This window comes from Microcaecilia unicolor, chromosome 9 (assembly GCF_901765095.1).
Source record: "Microcaecilia unicolor chromosome 9, aMicUni1.1, whole genome shotgun sequence".
NCBI classification, from domain to species: domain Eukaryota; kingdom Metazoa; phylum Chordata; class Amphibia; order Gymnophiona; family Siphonopidae; genus Microcaecilia; species Microcaecilia unicolor.
Genome location: NC_044039.1, coordinates 111334764 through 111356109, shown reverse-complemented (window position 1 = coordinate 111356109; position 21346 = coordinate 111334764). Strand labels below are relative to the sequence as shown.

At 42.6% G+C, this 21346-nt stretch overlaps 1 protein-coding gene across 2 annotated transcripts in view; it reads right to left on the bottom strand.

Annotated features, from left to right (window-relative positions):
* SNX6 (sorting nexin 6) overlaps positions 1 to 21346 on the bottom strand; it is a 165381-nt gene that overhangs the window by 90249 nt on the left and 53786 nt on the right. For both annotated transcript variants that reach the window (XM_030214380.1, XM_030214379.1), the window contains exon 6: positions 14659 to 14782. In XM_030214380.1, coding sequence (XP_030070240.1) covers positions 14659 to 14782 — 124 coding nt within the window. The remainder of the gene's footprint in view (positions 1 to 14658; positions 14783 to 21346) is intronic.

Genomic DNA, 21346 nt, shown 5'->3' with positions numbered 1-21346 from the left:
GAGTGAAGGCTTTTTAAGGAGAGGTGTGACCACAGCATGTTTAAAGGCAGCAGGGACAGTCGCAGTGGAAAGTGAGAGGTTGAGAATGTGACAGATAAAAGGAATAAGAGCAGGAGAGATGGCATTAAGAAGGTGGGTGGGAATGGGATCAGAGGAACAGGTGGTACATTTTGAGGAAGAAAGGAGAAGTGCAGTTTCCTCAATAGTAACTTCAGGAAAGGAGGAAAGGGAATGAGGGGAAGGAGCGAGAGGGGAACGGACTAGTGGAGGGAGAGGTGGTGAGGTAGAGAAAGCAAGGTTTACCATACCGGCTGCTGCTTGGTCTTCCTTCCTCTTTTTTTAATACATGGAATATAACTGGCCTGGGCTTCCAGGATGGTATTTTTGAACAGCATCCGCAGCTGATGTAAATTTTTGAGCTTCACAGGTTTGTTTTTTTTCACTATGCTTCTCATTTTATCATAGCTTCCTTTTTGAAAGTTAAATGCTAACATACTGGATTTTCTGTGTGTACATACTCCAGAGCCGTAATGATCTAAAGATGTATTCTTCAGTAAAAGGTTTAATAGAGGCTTTTCTTCTATGCAATAGGCATTTTTCCTTCCGACAATGATTTATTAACAATCTGATGGACAGCTTTATTAGATACATCTTTCATAGTTTTTATGATTGAAGGACAACAGGATTGAAAGACACAAAAAGGAGGAGTAGCCTAGTTGTTAGTGCAGCAGACTTTGATCCTGGGGAACTGGGTTCATTTCCCACTGCAGCTCCTTATGACTCTGGGCAAGTCACTTAACCCTCTTTTGCCCCAGGTACAAATAAATACCTGTATATACTATGTAAACTTCTTTGAATTTTGTTGCAAAAACCACAGAAAGGCAACATATTAAGTCCCATTCCCTTTCCTGTCTGAATGCTAGCCAGACAAGTTTTAATTTGTTCAATTCTAACCTTAGAAAAGGTTGACCATTGTGATTCATTACTCAACAGACTCAACTTCCAATGGTAAACTATAATCAAACCAATTTGTAATATTTGATATTTTATCCAAAAATCCTAATGCAAAATCACGACATGAGATCTGATCATTTAAGTCAGTGGTTCCCAAACCTGGTCCTGGAGGCATCCCAGCTGGTCAGGTTTTCAGAATATCCACAATGAATATTCATGAGAGAGATTTACATGCACTGCCTCTACCTCATGCAAATCTCTCATTAATATTCATTATGGATATCCTGTAAACCTGACTGGATTACTGCTAAAGTTAATAGAACTCAACTTATTAACTATAGCAAAAAAGAACTCCCTTGATCAAGATGAAGAATTTTTAATTTTATTAAAATATTGCTGTTTAGTTGCTAAAGGCAAAGTAACATCTCTCTATATAAAAGGCAACCCCAACGTTCTGAAGCCTCCACGGAAGTTGAGGCGCCCGAGTTATCCGGTGTGCCCTGGAGTGTCTGCACCGCCCTCGTGTCAAAACGTCATGACGTCGAGGGCGGAGCTATGACACTCGAGGGCCGAAACGGAAACGCCACAGGCACGGCCACGGAGGCGCAGCAAAAAAAAAAAAAAAAAACCCTCCCCACACACAGCGACGCGAACCCCCAACAAGGCTAGTAGCTCGGAGGGACGGAGGGAGGGGGCCCCTTGCTAGCACCCGTTTCATTGCGCTCAGAAACGGGCATTTTTTCCTAGTAATAACATAACTTAGAGGCATATTTTCAAAGCACTTAGCCTTCCAAAGTTCCATAGAAACCTATGGAACTTTGGAAGGCTAAGTGCTTTGAAAATGAGCCCGATAGCAACATAGTAAATGACAGACGATAAAGACCTGTATGGTCCATCCAGTCTGCCCTACAAGATAAACTCATTACATATGGTATGTGATACTTCATATGTATACCTGATCTTGATTTGTCCTTGCCATTTTCAGTGCAAAGATCGTAGAAGTTTGCCTGTCAGTGTCCTTGTTCTAAAATTTCTGAAGAAGTCGTCAAAGCCCCTGAAAATCTCCACTCCAACCCATCCAAGTCTATTCAACCATGCCCAGGGCACAGACTGTAAAAGTCTGCCCAGCACTGGCCTTGTTCTCCAACTTCTAAAGCTGAATCTGTCCAGCCACGATCAGAGCACAGACCACAGAAGTCTCACCAGTACTGGCTTTGTTTCCCAATTACCGGTGTTGCTACCTAAGCTCTAAGCTTAGCTTCTTTGGATCCATTCCTTCTAATCAGGATTCCTTTGTGTTTATCCAGTACCATCTCCCGCGGGAGAGCATTCTAGGTATCTACCAACCTCTCAGTGAAAAATACTTCCTGACATTTTTCCTAAGTTGGCCCCCTTTCAACTTCCATTCATGTCCTCTAGTTCTACCACCTTCCCATCTCTGGAAAATGTTTGTTTGCAGATTAATATCTTTCAAATATTTTTCCTACCACCGATGTGAGGCTTACTGGCCTGTAGTTTCCCACTTCTTCCCTGTCTCCGCTTTTGTGAAGAGGGGACCACATTAGCTCATCTTCAATCCCGTGAGCTTCCTCGGTATCCTGGGATGTATCTCATCTGGCCCCATAGCTTTATCCATTTTCAGATTCTCAAGCTGTTTATAAACGCTTTCTTCCGTGAATGGCGCAATATCCACTCCATTCCCAGATATTCCCTTGGAAGACGACTTTGGTCCTTCTCCAGGATTTTGTTCCGTGAACACTGAAGAGAAGAATTTGTTTAGCATGTTCGCTGTATCCCCATCACTTTCCACATAGCTATTCTCAGCATCCTTTAGTCTTACAATTCCATGCTTATCTTTTCTCCTTTCCCCAATATATCTGAAAAAGGTCCTGTCACCTCTCAACATGTTTTGCCATTTTCTTCCACCTGCGCTTTCGCCAGCTGTATTTCCCTCTTCACTTCTTTGAGTTTAATCCGATTATCTTTTCTGTGATCCTCTTGATGCGTTTTTCTGTAGCTCTTGAATGAAGCCTCCTTGCCCTTATTTTTTCAGCCACTTGATTGGACAACCATATAGGCTTCTTGTTTCTCTTGCTTTCTTTTCCTTGTGTAATGATCAGTTGCCATATTTATAGCAGCTTTCAACTTGGACAACTGCGCTTTCATTTCACCTATGCCTAAACATGCCATTAGCTCCTTCTTCAGGTATTCCCCCATTTTACCAAAATTATTACGTCTAAAATCTAGTACTTTGAGTTCTGTGCATCTACACTCTGCTTTTGCTCTTATAACAAGCCATACTGTGTGATGATCACTATTACCTACATAGGTGGGCACCCACACGGACACTGGAAACACTTCCTTCATTTGTGAGCACTAGATCCAGTGTTGACCCTTCCCTCTTGAGTTCCGTCACCATTTGTCTGAGCAAGGCAATTTGGCAGACTTGCACAATCTCCTTCCAATTCTGTCAACGCTATATTACAATCCACATCAGGCAAGTTGAAGTTGAAATCTCCCAACATTAGTGCCTCCCCTTTCGTACCAAGCTTATGAATATCTTCTATCAGATCCTTGTCCAGGTTCTCCGTTTCTGTCGGAGGTCTGTAGATAACACCCATGTAAATACAGGTTCCATCTTCTCTTTCCAGGACAATACATATAGCTTCTTCCTTTCTCCATGTTCCTTGCATTCAGTTGCTCTGATAAATACAATATGTTGTAGTTTTAAATTATATATTTTCCAAATTTGGCCTTGAAGGATATTTCCTCCATTATTGCTCACTTTTATGAAGTCATCTTTTGGACATTTGTAATTCATCATTGTACCATGGAGCATATGAGCATTTCCTTTGAACTTATTTCATTCAATAACTCTAACAATGCCTCATTCCATAAATTCACAACATCATTGATATTCAACACCTCTAAATTAATAACACTGCTTCTAAGGAGGACACTTCAAATGAAGGGCATCTTTCAAAAAAGAAACTAGAATTTTCTTAACTATAGTCTTTAAAGATTTCACATTAAATACAATTGCATGATGATCTGACCATATGAAAAAGCCCAACTCCATAATCAGATTGCTGTCAGAAGATAGCGCTTTTTCCTCCATGCCTATTCATACAGTTTAGGAACAGGACAGCTTGACTGTCATCTGAACATTTTTAGAATGCAGCATGGATAATTATTGGATACCAGTTATTTTATTTCCTTGATTCCCTCCAGACATGTGGATACACACTCTCCTGCTAGTAGACAGGAGACCGAGAACCACTGGTTCAATGCCTTCAGCCCACAACCAGCCAATATCTCTACTGACAAAGCACAGATGTAATTAAACCCCACAGGAAACAGGGAAAGAAACAACCAAAAATATCACACATGAACACTAACAGTAACGTTTAAATCCCACGGTGGGACCACCAGTCTCTGTGAGGCCTCAAGTGTTTCACTCTTTTTAGGAATGGAGACATCTGGATGAACAGCCAATTGACAACCTTGCACCACCCCTATAAAAAGGGTATGGCCACCAAGCGGACTCTCAGAGACGACAGCGTCAAACCCTTATCCAAGCTGTCCAGCAGGAACTCCGGATCTCCCCCACAGAAGCCTGCTGGTTTTGACACCAAGCTTGGAAGATCCTTCAAACTGACAAATGTTAAAGCGGTTGAAGTCTTTCTGGATCGCAATAGGGTACTTATCACCCTACTTGAATAACCACACTTTCTCAACCATTGATCTTTCAAGGGCCAGGCAATAAGAGAGATACCTTCTACATCTGAATGGGCCACTGAGCTAGAAAGCCAAACTTTCTGGGCAAGTTCAGAGGATCTCCTACCTTCAACCCTATGAGATTCCCGTATCAGGGTTTTGGAGGCCAATCAAGATCCACCCAGGATGACCCTCCACCTTCTGTATGACCCAGTCTATCAAGAGCCACAGGTGAAACACATACAACAGTCTGTTTTTTTGTCATGGTTGCACCAGAACATCTATCCCTTCTGACAACCGTTCCTTTCTGCAGTTGAAGAATCTTTTGACTTTGGCACTTCTGGCCACTGAAGTGGAGGAATAGCCTAATGGTTAGTGCAGCGGCCTGAGAACATGGGGAATTGGGTTTAATTCCCACTGCAGCTCTTTATGATTCTGGACAGGTCACGTAACCCTCCATTGCTACAGATACAAAGTAAGAACCTATATATAATATGTAAGCTGCTTTGATTATAACCACACAAAAGCAGTACATCAAATTCTATCCCCATTCTCTTTTCCCTTATCATATAAATAAAAATGATGGCAGATAAAGGCCAGTCTACCCATCCATACCATTACTCTCTCTTCCTCTCTCTCAATATCCTATGTGCTTGTCCCATGCTTTCTTAAAGTCACGATGCTTTTAGTATATGATTTTTGTATAGTCTTAGAAATATTCTCCCTCATGGAGACATGCGGTTCAGCATTGGAGTATTGCAAAATTCACAGCTATTCTATCTTCCTTTTTCTACCTTCTCTTTCCCATCAATGAATGAAGTTCATTCTTATTATAGTCTACTAGAGAAAAAGGCCCGTTTCTGTTAGAAATGAAACGGGCGCTAGCACATTTGTTTGTCTCTGTGCGTGATTGTCTTCTCTCCCCTGCCCCCCCCTCCAGCCACCCATCCATGCCCAGCGATTGTCTTCTCTCCCCTGCCCCCTCTCTCCAGCCACCCATCCATGCCCAGCGATTGTCTTCTCTCCCCTGCCCCCACTCTCCAGCCACCCATCCATACCCAGCGATTGTCTTCTCTCCCCTGCCCCCTCCAGCCACCCCATACCCAGCGATTGTCTTCTCTCCCCTGCCCCCTCCTCTCCAGCCACCCATCCATATCCAGCAATTGTGTTCTCTCCCCTGCCCCCCACTCCAGCCACCCACACCCAGTGATTGTGTTCTCTCCCCTGCCCCCCACTCCAGTCACCCATATCAGATTGTCTCTCCCCTCCCCCCACCCATACCCAGTGTGTCTTCTCTCCCCTGCCCCCCCTCCAGCCACCCATACCCAGTGATTGTCTTCTCTCCCCTGCCCCCCCCTCCAGCCACCCATACCCAGTGATTGTCTTCTCTCCCCTGCCCCCCCCCCTCCAGCCACCCATACCCAGCGATTCTCCTCACTCCCCTGCCCCCACTCCAGCCACCCAGGTTGTTCAATGGATTCTTCGGGACAGGCAGGAAAGATCCCCAGTCTTTCCTGCCCGCGGCCGGCGCTGACTCTCCCGTGGCGCTACTGCATCGCTCTTCAAAACGGCCGTCGAGACTTCAGCAGAAGTCTTGCGAGGCCGCCGCTGGAAGTCTCGGTGGCCATTTTTAAAGAGCGATCCGGCAGCGAGGGAGGGTCAGTGCTGGCAGCGGGCAGGCAAGACTGGGGATCTTTCCTGCCTGCCCCGAAGAATCCCGTACACTGTGCAACACTGTTGGGAAGAGGAAGCGAGAGAGAGGTACCAAAACCACGGGTAGCGAGGTGAAGGAAGCAATGTCACACCTGCAGACTGGGGGGGGAAGGAACAGAGCCATCACTTTGCACGGGGGGGGGGGGGGGGGGGGGGGAGGGGTGGAAAGGAGTTGCACCTCCAACGTTCTGAAGCTGTCGCGGTTTCCCTGGCAACACGGTGACGTCACCGAAAGGCTTCAGACATTACGAACCGAGAGCTTCAGAACATTGGAGGTGCAAATTATTATAGTAGATAATTTAAATTATGGTTTCTATGTATACCACCCAGAAAGTTGTCTCATTGGGTATATCAAAGACTAAATAAACTTGAAACTACATACAATCCTTTTCTCCACCACCTCCACCAGCACACTGTTCCATACATCCACCACCCTGTTCCATAAAGAAGTATTTCCTCAGATTACTCCTGAGTCTATTTCCTTTCAACTTTATCCTATGCACCCTTATTCCAGAGCTTTCTTTCAATTGAAAGACACTTACTTCCTCTCCATTTATGCCATGGAAGTATTTGAACGTCTTTATCGTATCTTCCTTCTCCATCACTGACATTTCCCAATGTCTCACTATGACTTGGAAGACATCTTCTGATAGAGTTTACTCTCCTGAATTTCGAGCGATTCCACCCCTATATATTTATTAAAATTTATTTACCGCCTTTTTGAAGCAATTCACTCAAGGCTGTGTACAGTAATGTTATCAACCCTAGCTACATATGGCACTGAAAGACTTAACACATTCTTTCCCACCTAGTCCATGACCACCTTCATTTCTTCTGATGCCTGGAAACTCTTGGTGCTGTCCTGCTCACTGGTATAATCCACTGCTGTTGCATTGTTAGATAAGACTCACTGTCTTGTTCTGAACTATTGGTTGGAGGGCCAGAAGGGCAAGCCATATGGCTTTTTGCCTCTAGACTCTTGATCTGCTAAGATGCGTTACTCTGTTCACCATTCTAGAACCACCTTGCCCAGAAAATGCACCCTCCAACTGCTCAAGCTGGTATCTGTTGTCACTAGAATCCAGGATGGAAGCTCCAGATTGCCCGGCACAGCCACCATGACAGACTGTCCCTTGCCTATCCTTAAAGGGGACAAGTGAACTCCAGATTCTCTTTCTGGGGGGTCCAGCATGTGAGCTCTGGTCCATGGTACCACTTTTATGGTTGCCGTCATGGGCCCCAACACTTGAGGGTAATCCCAAGCAATAGGCTTCAACAGTTTGCCCAGACTCCTCACTTTTGCTCGAAGTTTCTGTATTCTTCCATCTGGAAGGAATACTTTGCCCAGAAGCGTATCAAATCATGCTCCTAGATATTCCAAAATCTGGGACAGGCATAGTTTGCTCTAGATTGGATTGACCACACATCCTATTTCCTGCAGAAACTGTACCACACACCCTTTAGCCTACCTGCTTTTCTTGAACAACTTTTCCTTATCTAGGTGTCATCGTTGATGATACGTTGAAACCCTCTGCTCAATGTGCAGCGGTGGCTAAGAAAGTAAACAGAATGTTAGGAATTATTAGGAAAGGAATGGAAAACAAAACTGAGACTATTATAATGCATTTGTATCGAAAATGATAAAAGGGATGGGATGACTTCCCTATAAGGAAAGGCTAAAACGGTTAGGGCTCTTCAGTTTGGGGAAGAGATGGCTGAGGGGAGCTATGATAGAGGTTTATAAAATTCTGAGTGGAGTGGAACAGGTAGATGTGAACCGCTTGTTTACTCTTTCCAAAAATACTAGCAGTAGGGGGCACGCAAACAAGCTACTAAGTAGTAAATTTAAAACAAATTGGAGAAAATATTTATTCACTTAATGAAAAATTAAACGCTGGAATTCATTGCCAAAGAATGTGGTAAAAGCAGTTAGCTTAGCAGAGTTTAAAAAAGTTTGGATAATTTCCTAAAAGAAAAGTCCATAAGCCAAGATGGACTTGTGAAAATCTACTCATATTCTAGGATAAACAGCGTAAAATCTGGTTTGCTGTTCTGGGAACTTGACGGGTACTTGTGACCCGGATTGGCCACTGTTGGAGACAGGATGCTGGGCTTGATGGACCTTCGGTCTATCTCAGCATGTCCTCTCAATAGAATTCAATATTATCCAAATCTGCTATTCATTGATTGATTCATTCTTCTTCATTTTTATATACATTTTCAAAAATAATTGCTTATATAAAGACATTCAACCAAAAACCAGAGTAAAAGTATGCTGCTTATCCTACAAACGGTGGATTTTCCCACATCCATCTTAATAATGGCTTATGGACTTTTCTTTCAGGAAATTATCCAAACCTTTTTTAAATCCCGCTAACTGCTTTCACCACATTCTCTGGCAACGAATTCCAGAGTTTAATTACTCTGAGTGAAGAAATATTTTCTCTTATTTGTTTTGAATTTACTACTTAGTAGTTTCATAGCATGCCTCCTAGTCCAAGTATTTTGGAAAAGAGTAAATGATTCATGTCTACTCATTTCACTCCACTAATGCATATTCATTGTGGGTGCCCTGAAAATCCGACTGGCTAAGCGTGCCCTGAGAACCGGGCCATGAACCCCCGGCACTGTACAGAGCAGGATTGTCCAAGTTCAGTTCCTCAGCATGGCAAACAGGCCATACCTTCATGAGGAAAACTCGTACATACACAATGGTAGTGGACAGGCAAATTTCTCACACTATACAGTAGAGAAGATCCACCAGGTGGGTTTCTTCTAGGGACTGAATACATAAGTGTTGCCATACCGGGACACATCGAAGGTCTATCAAGCCCAGTATCCTGTTTCCAACAGTGGCCAATCCAGGTTACAAGTACCTGGCAAGATCCCAAAACACTACATTTTATGCAGCTTATACTAAAAATAAGCAGTGGTTTTTCCCAAGTCCATTTTAATAATGGCTTACGGACTTTTCTTTTAGGAAGCTATCCAAACCTTTTTTTTAAACCCCGCTAACTGCTTTTACCACATTCTCTGGCAACAAATTCTAGAGTATAATTACACCTTGAGTGAAGAAATATTTCCTCCGATTAGTTTTAAATTTACTACTTTGTAGCTTCATTGCGTGCCTCCCTAGTCCTAGTATTTTTGGAAACAACAAGCGATTCACATCTACTCGTTCTACTCCACTCATTATTTTATATACCTCTATCATATCTCCCCTTAGCAGTCTTTTCTCCAAGCTGAAAATCTCTAGCCGCTATAGCCTTTCCTCACAGGGAAGTCATCTCATCCCCGTTATCATTTTTGTCACCCTTCTCTGTACCTTTTCTAATTCTACTATAACTTTTTTGAGATGCGGTGACCAGAACAGCACACAGTATTAAAGGTGTGGTTGCACCAGGGAGCGATACAAAGGCATTATAACATCCTCGTTTTTATTTTTCATTCCTTTCCTAATATTACCTAACATTCTATTTGCTTTCTTTGCCGCTGCTGCTGCACACTGAGCAGAGGGTTTCAAAGTAATATCAACGATGACTCCTAGATCCCTTTCCTGATCGGTGACTCTTAACGTGGAACCTTGCATCACGTAACAATAGTTCGGGTTCCTCTTTCCTACATGCATCACTTTGCACTTGCTCACATTAAACATCATCTGCCATTTGGATGCCCAGTCTCACAGTCTCCTAAGGTCCTCTTGTAATTTTTCACAATCCTCTTGCAATTTAACAACTTTGAATAATTTTATATCATCAACAAATCTTATTACCTCACTAGTTATTCCCATCTCTAGATCATTTATAAATATGTTAAAAAGCAGTGGTCCCAACACAGACCCCTGCAGAACCCCACTATCTACCTTTCTCCATTGAGAATACTGACCATTTAATCCCACTCTATTTTCTATTCAATAACCAGTTTTTACTCTACAATAGGACACTACCTCCTATCCCATGACTTTCCAATTTCCTCTGGAGTCTTTCATGAGGTACTCTGTCAAATGTCTTGAAAATCCAGACACACAATATTGACCGGCTCACCTTTATCCACATGTTTGTTCACCTCTTCAAAGAAATGTAGTAGATTGGGGAGGCAAGATTTCCCTTCATTAAATCCATGTTGGCTTTGTCTCAATAATCCATGTTTTTGAATATGCTCAGTAATTTTGTTTTATAATAGCTTCTACCATTTTGCCCAGCACTGATGTCAGGCTCACCGGTCTATAATTTCCCAGATCACCTCTGGAACCTTTTTTTTTTTTTTTTTTTTTTTTTTTTTAAATCGGCGTTAAATTGGCCACCCGCCAATCTTCCAGAACCATGCCTGATTTTAAAGATAAATTAAATATTACTAACAGTAGTTCCGCAAGTTCATTTTTCAATTCTATCAGTACTCAGAGATGAATACCATCCGGTTCAGGACATTTGCTACTCTTTAATTTGTCAAATTGCGCCATTACATCCTCTAGGTTTATAGAGATTTCATTCAGTTTCTCTGACTTGTCAGCTTTGAATACCTTTTGTGGCACCAGTATCTCTCCCAAATCTTCCTTGGTAAAGATCAAAGCAAAGAATTCATTTAATCTCTCTGCTATGGCTTTGTCTTCCTCAAATGCCCCTTTTACCCCTCGGTCATCTAGTGCTCCAACCAATTCTTTTGCCGGCTTCTTGCTTTTAATATACCCCCCCCCCCCCCAAAAAAAAAAAAAAAGTTATGTGTTTTTGCCTCCAATGCAATCTTTTTCTCAAAGTCTCTCTTTGCCTTCCTTATCAGCGTTTTGAATTTGACTTGCCATTCCTTATGCTGGTTCTTATTATTTTCAGTCTGTTTCTTCTTCCATTTTCTGAAGGAATTTCTTTTAGCTCTAATTGGTTCCTTCACCTCACTTTTTAACCATGTCGGCTGTCATTTGGTCTTCCTTCCTTCTTTTTTAATACACGGAATATATTTGGCCTGGGCTTCCAGGATGGTATTTTTTAACATCATCCACGCCTGATGTAAATTTTTGACCTTTGCAGCTGCTCCTTTTTTTTTTCACCATTTTCTCATTTTATCATAGTCTCCTTTTTGAAAGTTAAACGCTAACGTATTAGATTTCCTGTGTGTACTTACTCCAAAGCAGATATCAAATCTGAACACATTATGATCACTGTTATCAAGTGGCCTCAGTGCTCCCCCTCTCCTCACCCTTCAATGTGGGGGGCCATGCATGGTATACACTATAAAGGGGGGGGGGGAAGAGAAAAAAAAACAACTCACCCAAATCTCTTTAGACCTCTTCATTTCTACAAGGTTAAGCCAGACTGCACAGGAGCCAGTCTACCATCTGCTGAACACTGAGTAATTTTAGCAAGTTATGGGCAGCAAAGGACCCTTTATTGGTGAAGATGTTAAACTAGTAGTTCAGTCTCCATCTGTTGACAGAAGAGAGCATACCCACGCATACTGAAGGACAATGAGGAAATTACTCCTAGCACCAGAAGCGGGCAGGGTATCCTGGGGCTGGAGCCCATTTAAATGAGATCCTCAGCCCATGTTCGGCACATATGTGGTTAGTCTCATCATGGCTTATGACTATGTTTTATAGTTTTATTTATTTGATATACCGCCATTTCATGACAACACAGCAAGACGGAGCACAAGCAAAATAAAACAGAAAGGAAAAGAACTCCATTATTCAATAGAAGAGGAAAATAGCAGATACATAATCATTCGGAGAACAAGCATACATAGAAAGAGCTACATTCATTCCATCAACTAGCCAACAAACTTACAGACTTGACTGACAGTTGCTTCCCAGCCTCTCCAGCATTTCAAAAACTGTCATTAAAGGCAAGCTGAATTAAATGGGTTTTTAAGACCGACTGGAAAGACAAGTCTTTGGTCACACTAGAATGGAAGAACCAGCAAGACAAGGAGTCCTCTGAGTTTTTCTGGTGCACAGATACGATCCTGATTTCTTAAATGGCTTGATTTCATTGGGCCTTTAATGTTCATTGGACATATTTCATATGAATTTAGATTTAACAACTTGCTTTTTCAATCCAAGTTCAAGGTGAGTTACATTCGGGTACTGCAGGTATTTTGATGTCTCGGAGATCTAACAATCTAAGTTTATACCTGAGGCACTGGAAGGTGAAGTGACTGCCCAAGAACACAAGGAACAAGATTTGAACCCAAGTTTCCCTAGCTGTGAGCCCACAGTTCTAACCACTAAGATATACCTCCATTTATAGAGATACTATATGGAAACTGTGTGGACTGTTGAAACCAAAAGGTCTGCTATCCTCAGTACGACCCATACTCATACCTACTGATTTTGGCTTGCTTCCTTCTCCACAGAGAGTCTGTAGTTAAGATGGCTGATGAATAAGCACCTACAAACTCCACTTGGGACTACAAGCTCAGTTTGAACTTAGAAAAGTTGATAAAGTTAGTAACTCCGGCAACTGGATAGTAATGCACATAGATTTATTTTTGCTTTTGAGAGTAGTCCTTTGCCACACAATTATCCATATCAGTAAACACATGCATCCATGCATCTGTAATTTCCATAAAAATGCCACAATAGTCAGGTATTTTGTAAATATCTAAGGAGCAGATGGTAGGCCAAAAGGCAGTTTAGTACAGGATGTGATGAATCCCATATCTACTCTGAGAAAGATACATCTAGGTTACAGGAAGTATCTCTATGTGGGTATAACCTTCCTTTAGATGTAGAGAGCAGAGTCAGTCAGTCTCTCATTTGGAAAGGGTAATAAGATTCTTAAGTTAAGAATCTTGAATCTCTCCCACAAGATATTTTTCAAGGCACTTAGGTCAAGGATAGAATGGTATACTGTTTTCTTTGAGAAAACACACTCTTCTCTTTGCTGTGGTTGGACAGATTTGAGCAGTTTGGCCTGCAAAAGGGACAAGATCTCCAGCGAGCCCATGTTTTCTTCGGTGGGCAATTTGGCACCTAACAGGAATTTCTCCAATCTGTAGCCTTCTGATATTATCTAAAAATATCTAAATGTCAGGATGTGTGTAACAGTTGACAGTGGTTTGAATAAAACCTCAGCCTCCCTAAAATATGTTAGTCTGAAATGAAGGTTTACTATGAACTCTACAACTGATGGGGCTTCACAGTACTTGTGTTTCTTGATGCTTTGTCACTAGTTCTGTGGATCTGAACCTTTTCTTCGTTTCTTCAAGACGACGAAGTAATTTTATCTTGCTGATCCTGGTAATCCTTAGTAACTTCCTAGGACAGACACTGCAATATGACAAGTGCTTGTGTAAGGATCATATGTAACAGGTCTTATAGTGGTCTGTTAAGGACTTCTTTTGCCCATGGTGTGAGCACTTCTTGAGGTCAATAGCTTTCTTTTTTGCCAATATCAGACAAAATAGATGTGAAATAAAAAGATGAAGAAACTTTGAAAAAACATAGTCCAAGTAGGAAAAAAAAAAAAAAGGAGCTCCACAGCTATAAAGATCTGACAGCCAATGGTAAACTTGACTACCACTACCAAGAGAGAGAAAAACACCGTCAAGGCACACTTTTGCCTGAAAATGAATAACTTTGAAAAACTAAAGCAGCAACTAACTGTAGAGGTCAGTGAGAAACATGTCTGGGTGGAAAATAACTAGGGATTCCCACAACTGTAAAGGCTATCTTACTTTTTCTGGGAGGTTCTAGACGGATACTCCATGTCAAAGCTGTACGACCATCAGCAGGATTAAGTAATTCATCATGTCTTCAGAGAAGGGAAGAAAAACACATCAGATACAAGTTTTAGCTGCTTGAATTTTCCTGGCCGCCATCTCCTTTGCGTTGCTTATCACAACCTAGTTAAGTGTTTGGCAAACCAGATTTTATGATGCTCACCATATGCTGCAGGACAATCATGTGCAACAATTTACTCAGTTCAAGAGTTTTTATTTACTTGGTGTAAGGAATATATGACTTTAGGACAGGGTTTCCAAAACTTTCTGAGAGACTCCACAGCATGTCATGTTTTTGGGATATCCATGAGAAACCTGCATGCATTTAGATCCAGAATATGCAAATTCACTGTGGCTATCCTAGCCTGATTTTAGCATCCCTGGGACAGGTGTCAAAAACCCATTTAAAGAACATTGATTTACAGGTGATAGAAGGCTAAAGGCAAAAGTTCATGAACACAAAACTAAACCTCTCAGTGGATGAAGAGTTCCCAGTCAAATCTTTTTCCAATTTATTTTATAATAAAAATAAAACAAAGCCACCACAATGAGCATACTCACATCCTGATTGTATTCCAGAAAGACATGAAAATTTAAATCTTTTCTCAAAATGGGATGTGCTGCCACACGACACAAGAATACTTCATGCATTGCCACGGTTTTTTTGAAGATTGCCAAATATTCACTAGAAACAAAACAGAATAATTAAGATAATATTAAAAATGATAAAATCTCTTGCTCCAGTCAGAAGTGAAAAGGAAATAGAGCTTATGTGGCTGCTAATTCAAAACCATTATTGAATTTATCATCATAATAAAATCCTGAAATAAGATTGAATGATATACACCATGAAGTGCATGAAATTTTCAAAAACATTCTTTACACCATGTAAGTTCCCAAAATGTATTTGTGCGAGACACGGAGAGGCTGAATTTCTGTAGGTTAAGAGAAGACCATGTGTTGAAGTGTCGTGTCTGTTTCAATAAAGAGCTTGCTCTTTGTGCAAGCATGAAAGGGGTGTTTGTGTGTATGTGAGAGAGAAGTTTGGCTTTATATATATATATTTTTTTTTTTTTTTTGTAGTGAGTAACTTGGCTGTAAGGGTTCACAGAAGCTAGTATGGAGTCTTTCCTGGCTTGGGTATGAGGCTGCTGCAAAGCAAGCCTCCAAGATACAAAACAAAATCCACACAAAATACTGACAACTACAATCCTGATATTCCAAAATTTTGTCTGGGATTTTAGTCTTGCTTCTCCCAAAAGAAAATAGTTCTGCCACAAGGTAAAGTACTATGCTGCGTATATTCTTAATAGCAAACCAAGAAGGAAAGGCAAACTTCAGCCTTCCTCCTTTCCAATAAAGTCTTTTGGCACTGAGCATGTTTAAACAATGTCTTAAGTATAGCTTGAATTTTCTCAGGAACTTTAGAAGTCCACTTCCAAATCCCACACAGCTCAGTGCAGAGTTCAATCTCCCTGACACACAACAAAGAGTAGCCCCCAGCCTACAGTGGTGGAAATAAGTATTTGATCCCTTGCTGATTTTGTAAGTTTGCCCACTGACAAAGACATGAGCAGCCCATAATTGAAGGGTAGGTTATTGGTAACAGTGAGAGATAGCACATCACAAATTAAATCCGGAAAATCACATTGTGGAAAGTATATGAATTTATTTGCATTCTGCAGAGGGAAATAAGTATTTAATCCCTCTGGCAAACAAGACCTAATACTTGGTGGCAAAACCCTTGTTGGCAAGCATAGCGGTCAGACGTCTTCTGTAGTTGATGATGAGGTTTGCACACATGTCAGGAGGAATTTTGGTCCACTCCTCTTTGCAGATCATCTCTAAATCATTAAGAGTTCTGGGCTGTCGCTTGGCAACTCGCAGCTTCAGCTCCCTCCATAAGTTTTCAATGGGATTAAGGTCTGGTGACTGGCTAGGCCACTCCATGACCCTAATGTGCTTCTTCCTGAGCCACTCCTTTGTTGCCTTGGCTGTATGTTTTGGGTCATTGTCGTGCTGGAAGACCCAGCCACGACCCATTTTTAAGGCCCTGGCGGAGGGAAGGAGGTTGTCACTCAGAATTGTACGGTACATGGCCCCATCCATTCTCCCATTGATGCGGTGAAGTAGTCCTGTGCCCTTAGCAGAGAAACACCCCCAAAACATAACATTTCCACCTCCATGCTTGACAGTGGGGACGGTGTTCTTTGGGTCATAGGCAGCATTTCTCTTCCTCCAAACACGGCGAGTTGAGTTCATGCCAAAGAGCTCAATTTTTGTCTCATCTGACCACAGCACCTTCTCCCAATCACTCTCGGCATCATCCAGGTGTTCACTGGCAAACTTCAGACGGGCCGTCACATGTGCCTTCCGGAGCAGGGGGACCTTGCGGGCACTGCAGGATTGCAATCCGTTATGTCGTAATGTGTTACCAATGGTTTTCGTGGTGACAGTGGTCCCAGCTGCCTTGAGATCATTGACAAGTTCCCCCCTTGTAGTTGTAGGCTGATTTCTAACCTTCCTCATGATCAAGGATACCCCACGAGGTGAGATTTTGCGTGGAGCCCCAGATCTTTGTCGATTGACAGTCATTTTGTACTTCTTCCATTTTCTTACTATGGCACCAACAGTTGTCTCCTTCTCGCCCAGCGTCTTACTGATGGTTTTGTAGCCCATTCCAGCCTTGTGCAGGTGTATGATCTTGTCCCTGACATCCTTAGACAGCTCCTTGCTCTTGGCCATTTTGTAGAGGTTAGAGTCTGACTGATTCACTGAGTCTGTGGACAGGTGTCTTTCATACAGGTGACCATTGCCGACAGCTGTCTGTCATGCAGGTAACGAGTTGATTTGGAGCATCTACCTGGTCTGTAGGGGCCAGATCTCTTACTGGTTGGTGGGGGATCAAATACTTATTTCCCTCTGCAGAATGCAAATAAATTCATATACTTTCCACAATGTGATTTTCCGGATTTAATTTGTGATGTGCTATCTCTCACTGTTACCAATAACCTACCCTTCAATTATGGGCTGCTCATGTCTTTGTCAGTGGGCAAACTTACAAAATCAGCAAGGGATCAAATACTTATTTCCACCACTGTAACTATGGCTCATCAAATAAGGTTCATTTCTCAGTTCCTACAGTTCAATTCCTAGTTTAAATAGTTCAATTTGCAGTTCAACAGTCCAACATTAGTTAACAGTTTTTCCACACTGCTTTGCTGACAGCCCCAGTGTAGTTTCAGCAGGGGCTTGTCCCCTACCTCCCACTTTACCGGTAAACTGGCTCCGGTCCTCCCATGGGGAATGTGTGTGGAGAAAAACAAACAATTGCAAAGCTTGCCCAGCCACTGAAACTCCCTGCAGCTGGTTTCCTTCACTCCTCTGGTGCTACCTCCATCTGTTCCTCCTCTTCTGGGGTTGTGATCTCTGGGGTAGATGGAAAGAGTCCCTCCTCAGGGCACTCCATCTCTGTTCCTGCACGTTCTGTTTCCTCCTTCACAGAGACTCCTCCCCCTCCCAGCTGCAACCTGTATCCTTCCAAATTATATTGTTTAGTCAGCCGGGGGCCTGAGCTAAGTCAGGATCCTGGTCTGTCCTTGGGGATTTTCCATAATAGTGCATGAAATCTGTTTGTCTGGGATTTCCCTCCTTTTCTGGTCAGGCCGTGTTTTCCCCTCACCTGAAAACCTATGCTGTTGCCGGGGGGTAATACATGTAGGAACTTTCTTTACCCTGCCTGCCAGCTGTAGGCAGAGCCCTATAAGATGGAAACATATTGTTATTCTTTGTGCGGGCAGGTATGAAATAGAGAATACCTGTGTGATGTAAGGAAGTGGGTTGTATGTGCATTTCAGACAAGGAGAAATGGAGTATCTGAACATGTGTATAATGTCTCTTGAAAGCAAAGGTGTTGCATGTGTGTTTGATGTAAAATAGAGAAAAGAGAAGAAATTGAATGTACTTTAATTTTTTTTTTAAATAACATAGTAAAATATCAAAACAGTCTGGAATTGAAGAACAACTTTCAGCAGTGTACTGAAATATACACCTCTTTCATGCAAAACCTGCATATAAAAGACACTTTTTCTTTTAGGCAATGACATGTGCTTGTCAATTTTTCCAGCACACTTTTTCTAACATATATGCATAACTTCCTGTTTATAGTCAATTTACTCATGGGAGTTTTATCACAATAAAATGGAAAGCTTATGTGGACTAGAATACAGGAAAAGAAGCCATCCTGCTATATTTTATAAAACTGAAACACAGCAATGTTGCTCATTTATAACATTTTCTACAGACAGCAGGACTGATTAGGCACACAATGGTTGACATCATTCAACAGAACAGGGATAGAACTGGTCTCTTACTATTCAGAACTTCACATCAGCATTCTGAGAATGATCAGTTCTTCTTGTAAACAGTGGTCTCCTCAGTCCTCACTGAGATGAACAGTTCAGGGCAATTTACAATAAACACAATGGTAACATATAACACAAGGAAAAGAACTCCAGTATATGACAGGAAAACAAACAATCGTAATAAGACCAGTCATACCTAAAAAGGTTGTTTTGTTTTTTTTAATTAGCCATGATGCAACTCAGGTGAAAGATTAAATGCTTGATCAATCCTGTTATCTATACAAAACATCTGTAACAGGTGAGCAACACTGATTTTTTTCTATCGACAAGCAGGACTAAATCAGGCACACGAGTAAATTGCAAGTTTAGGGCTATTCAAACCGTTTGAACTTTTTGCAATCTTGAGAGCAGACCACAGAAAGAGACAGATAAGTCAGAACAGTTTGACCAAAGGCAATGTCTACTCCTCAAGCCTGGTGGAGGCAGTAATGTGAAGTAAAGTATGGACGGAAGACCATGTCCCTGCTTTACAGATGATGTGGAATTCACAACAGCTTTCTTCACCTCTACCCAATCTACAAGAAAATTAGAGATGTCTCACTTACTTTTGTCCCAGAACTTGAATTCAGTCCTACTTTCAGAGGACTATGGAGCTCCTTCCAGGAGGTTACCTCCTTTTACTTGCTAAGGTCCTGAGTACCAGTTCAACTGTATTGGTCACTCTCGACCCCATGCCCTCCTCCCTTATTAAAAGGTTTGCCCGCAATGCTCTGGTTAATTCTATTCTACTACTAGGAATATCCCCCATAACTGAAAAGAAGTTATCATTTGCCCTGTGTTCAAAAAGGCATCCTTCAACTCTTCTGATCCTATAAGTTATTGGCCTGTTTTGACTATCCTATTCATAAACAAAAATCATGAGAAAGCATTATTAGACCAATTTCTCAGCCATCTTAACAACACAATGTGCTGCATCTTCACCAGTCTGGGGATTTAGAGATCTTCACAATGGGAAAATTAGGTTCTTACCTTGGTAATTTTCTTTCCTTTAGTCATAGCAGATGAAGCCATTACGTATGGGTTATGTCCATCAACCAGCAGGGGAGATAGAGAGCACTCAAACTTTCAAGTGCCCTCTTGGCCAGCTAGCTCCACTGCCTCTTCAGTATTTGAAGCTTCCAAAGCAGTATGGCAAACTGCAATGGGAATCACAAGAGCTTTCCTCACAGCTAACGATGGCCCATCACAAGGGCATAAACTCATAAAGGAGGGAATGCACATCCTCCTGGAGGGAATAAACTCATCCTCCTTATTGTATAAGTGGAGGGGAACACACGCGCCTCCTGGAGGGAATCACACATCCTCCCAACACACTGGAGGGAATGAACTCATCCTCCTATTTATAGAACTGGAGGGGAACACACGCGCCTCCTGGAGAGAATCAACACATCCTCCAAAAAAACATGCTGGAGGGAATGAACACATCCTCCTAAATTTAAACTGAACATGAATCCTGAAGATTGTTTTCCAACTTTCTCCCAAGGAAGGAACTTCAGGAAATTAGAACAGAACCTGAAAAACAGATTCACAGCATACAGACAATCATACAGGGAGGGCTCATGGCTTCATCTGCTATGACTAAAGGAAAGAAAATTACCAAGGTAAGAACCTAATTTTCCCTTCCTTGTCATCAAGCAGATGAAGCCATTACGTATGGGATGTAACAAAGCAATCCCTAGATAGGGTGGGAACAAGCCACACCACGCGCTAGCACTTGTGCACCAAAACGCGCATCCCTCCTGGCAGCCACATCCAGCCTCTAATGTCGGGCAAAGGAGAGCTTAGAAGCCCATGTTGCTACACTGCATATCTCTTGAAGAGAGAATGCTCCAGTTTCAGCCCAAGAGGAAGAAATCACTCTAGTAGAATGTGCCTTAAAGGCTACAGGCGGAACCCTGCAGGCCAGCAGATAAGCTGAAAAGATAGTTTCTTTGAGCCAGCGGGCAATAGTGGCTTTAGACGCTGGAGACCCTCTGCGAGAACCGGATAGCAAAACAAACAGATGATCAGAAGTCCTGAAAGAGTTAGTAACTCGCAGATACTGCAGCAGAGTCCTGCGCACATCCAAAAGGTGCAGCTGCCCAAAAGATTCTGGAAATTCTTCCTCTGAAAAAGAGGGCAAGAAAATAGGCTGGTTTAAGTGAAAGGCTGAAACCACCTTAGGCATAAAGGAAGGCACGGTCCGAACCGTGACTCCGGACTCTGAAAATTGCAGAAATGGGTCTCTACAGGACAGCGCCTGGAGCTCTGACACCCGTCTCGCCGAGGTAATGGCCACCAGAAAAACGGCCTTCAGTGTCAAGTCTTTCTCCGATGCTCGCCGAAGCGGCTCAAAAGGAGATGCCTGCAGGGTTTTCAAAACTAGCCCCAGGTTCCACGCTGGACAGGGTGCTCGCACTGGAGGTCGGAGCCGAAGCACCCCTCTAAGAAACCGTGCCACATCTGGGTAAGCAGCCAAAGACACGCCTTCCACCTTACCACGAAGGGAGGCCAACGCTGCCACCTGCACCCGCAGGGAATTATAGGCCAAGCCTTTTTGTACACCTTCCTGCAAAAAGTCCAGAATCGGCGAGACAGGAGCCCGCATTGGAACAATGGCTCTGGAAGCACACCAAGACTCAAACAGGCACCAAATCCTGGCATAAGCCACGGAAGTGGACCGCTTGCAGGCTTGCAGGAGAGTGGAAATAACTGTTGGAATAACCTTTATCCCTCAATTGCGCCCTCTCAATAGCCATGCCGTAAGACCAAAGCGGCCGGCGTCCTCCATGGCTACCGGTCCCTGAGTCAACAGGTTCGGTACCAGAGGTAACGGCAGAGGAGCC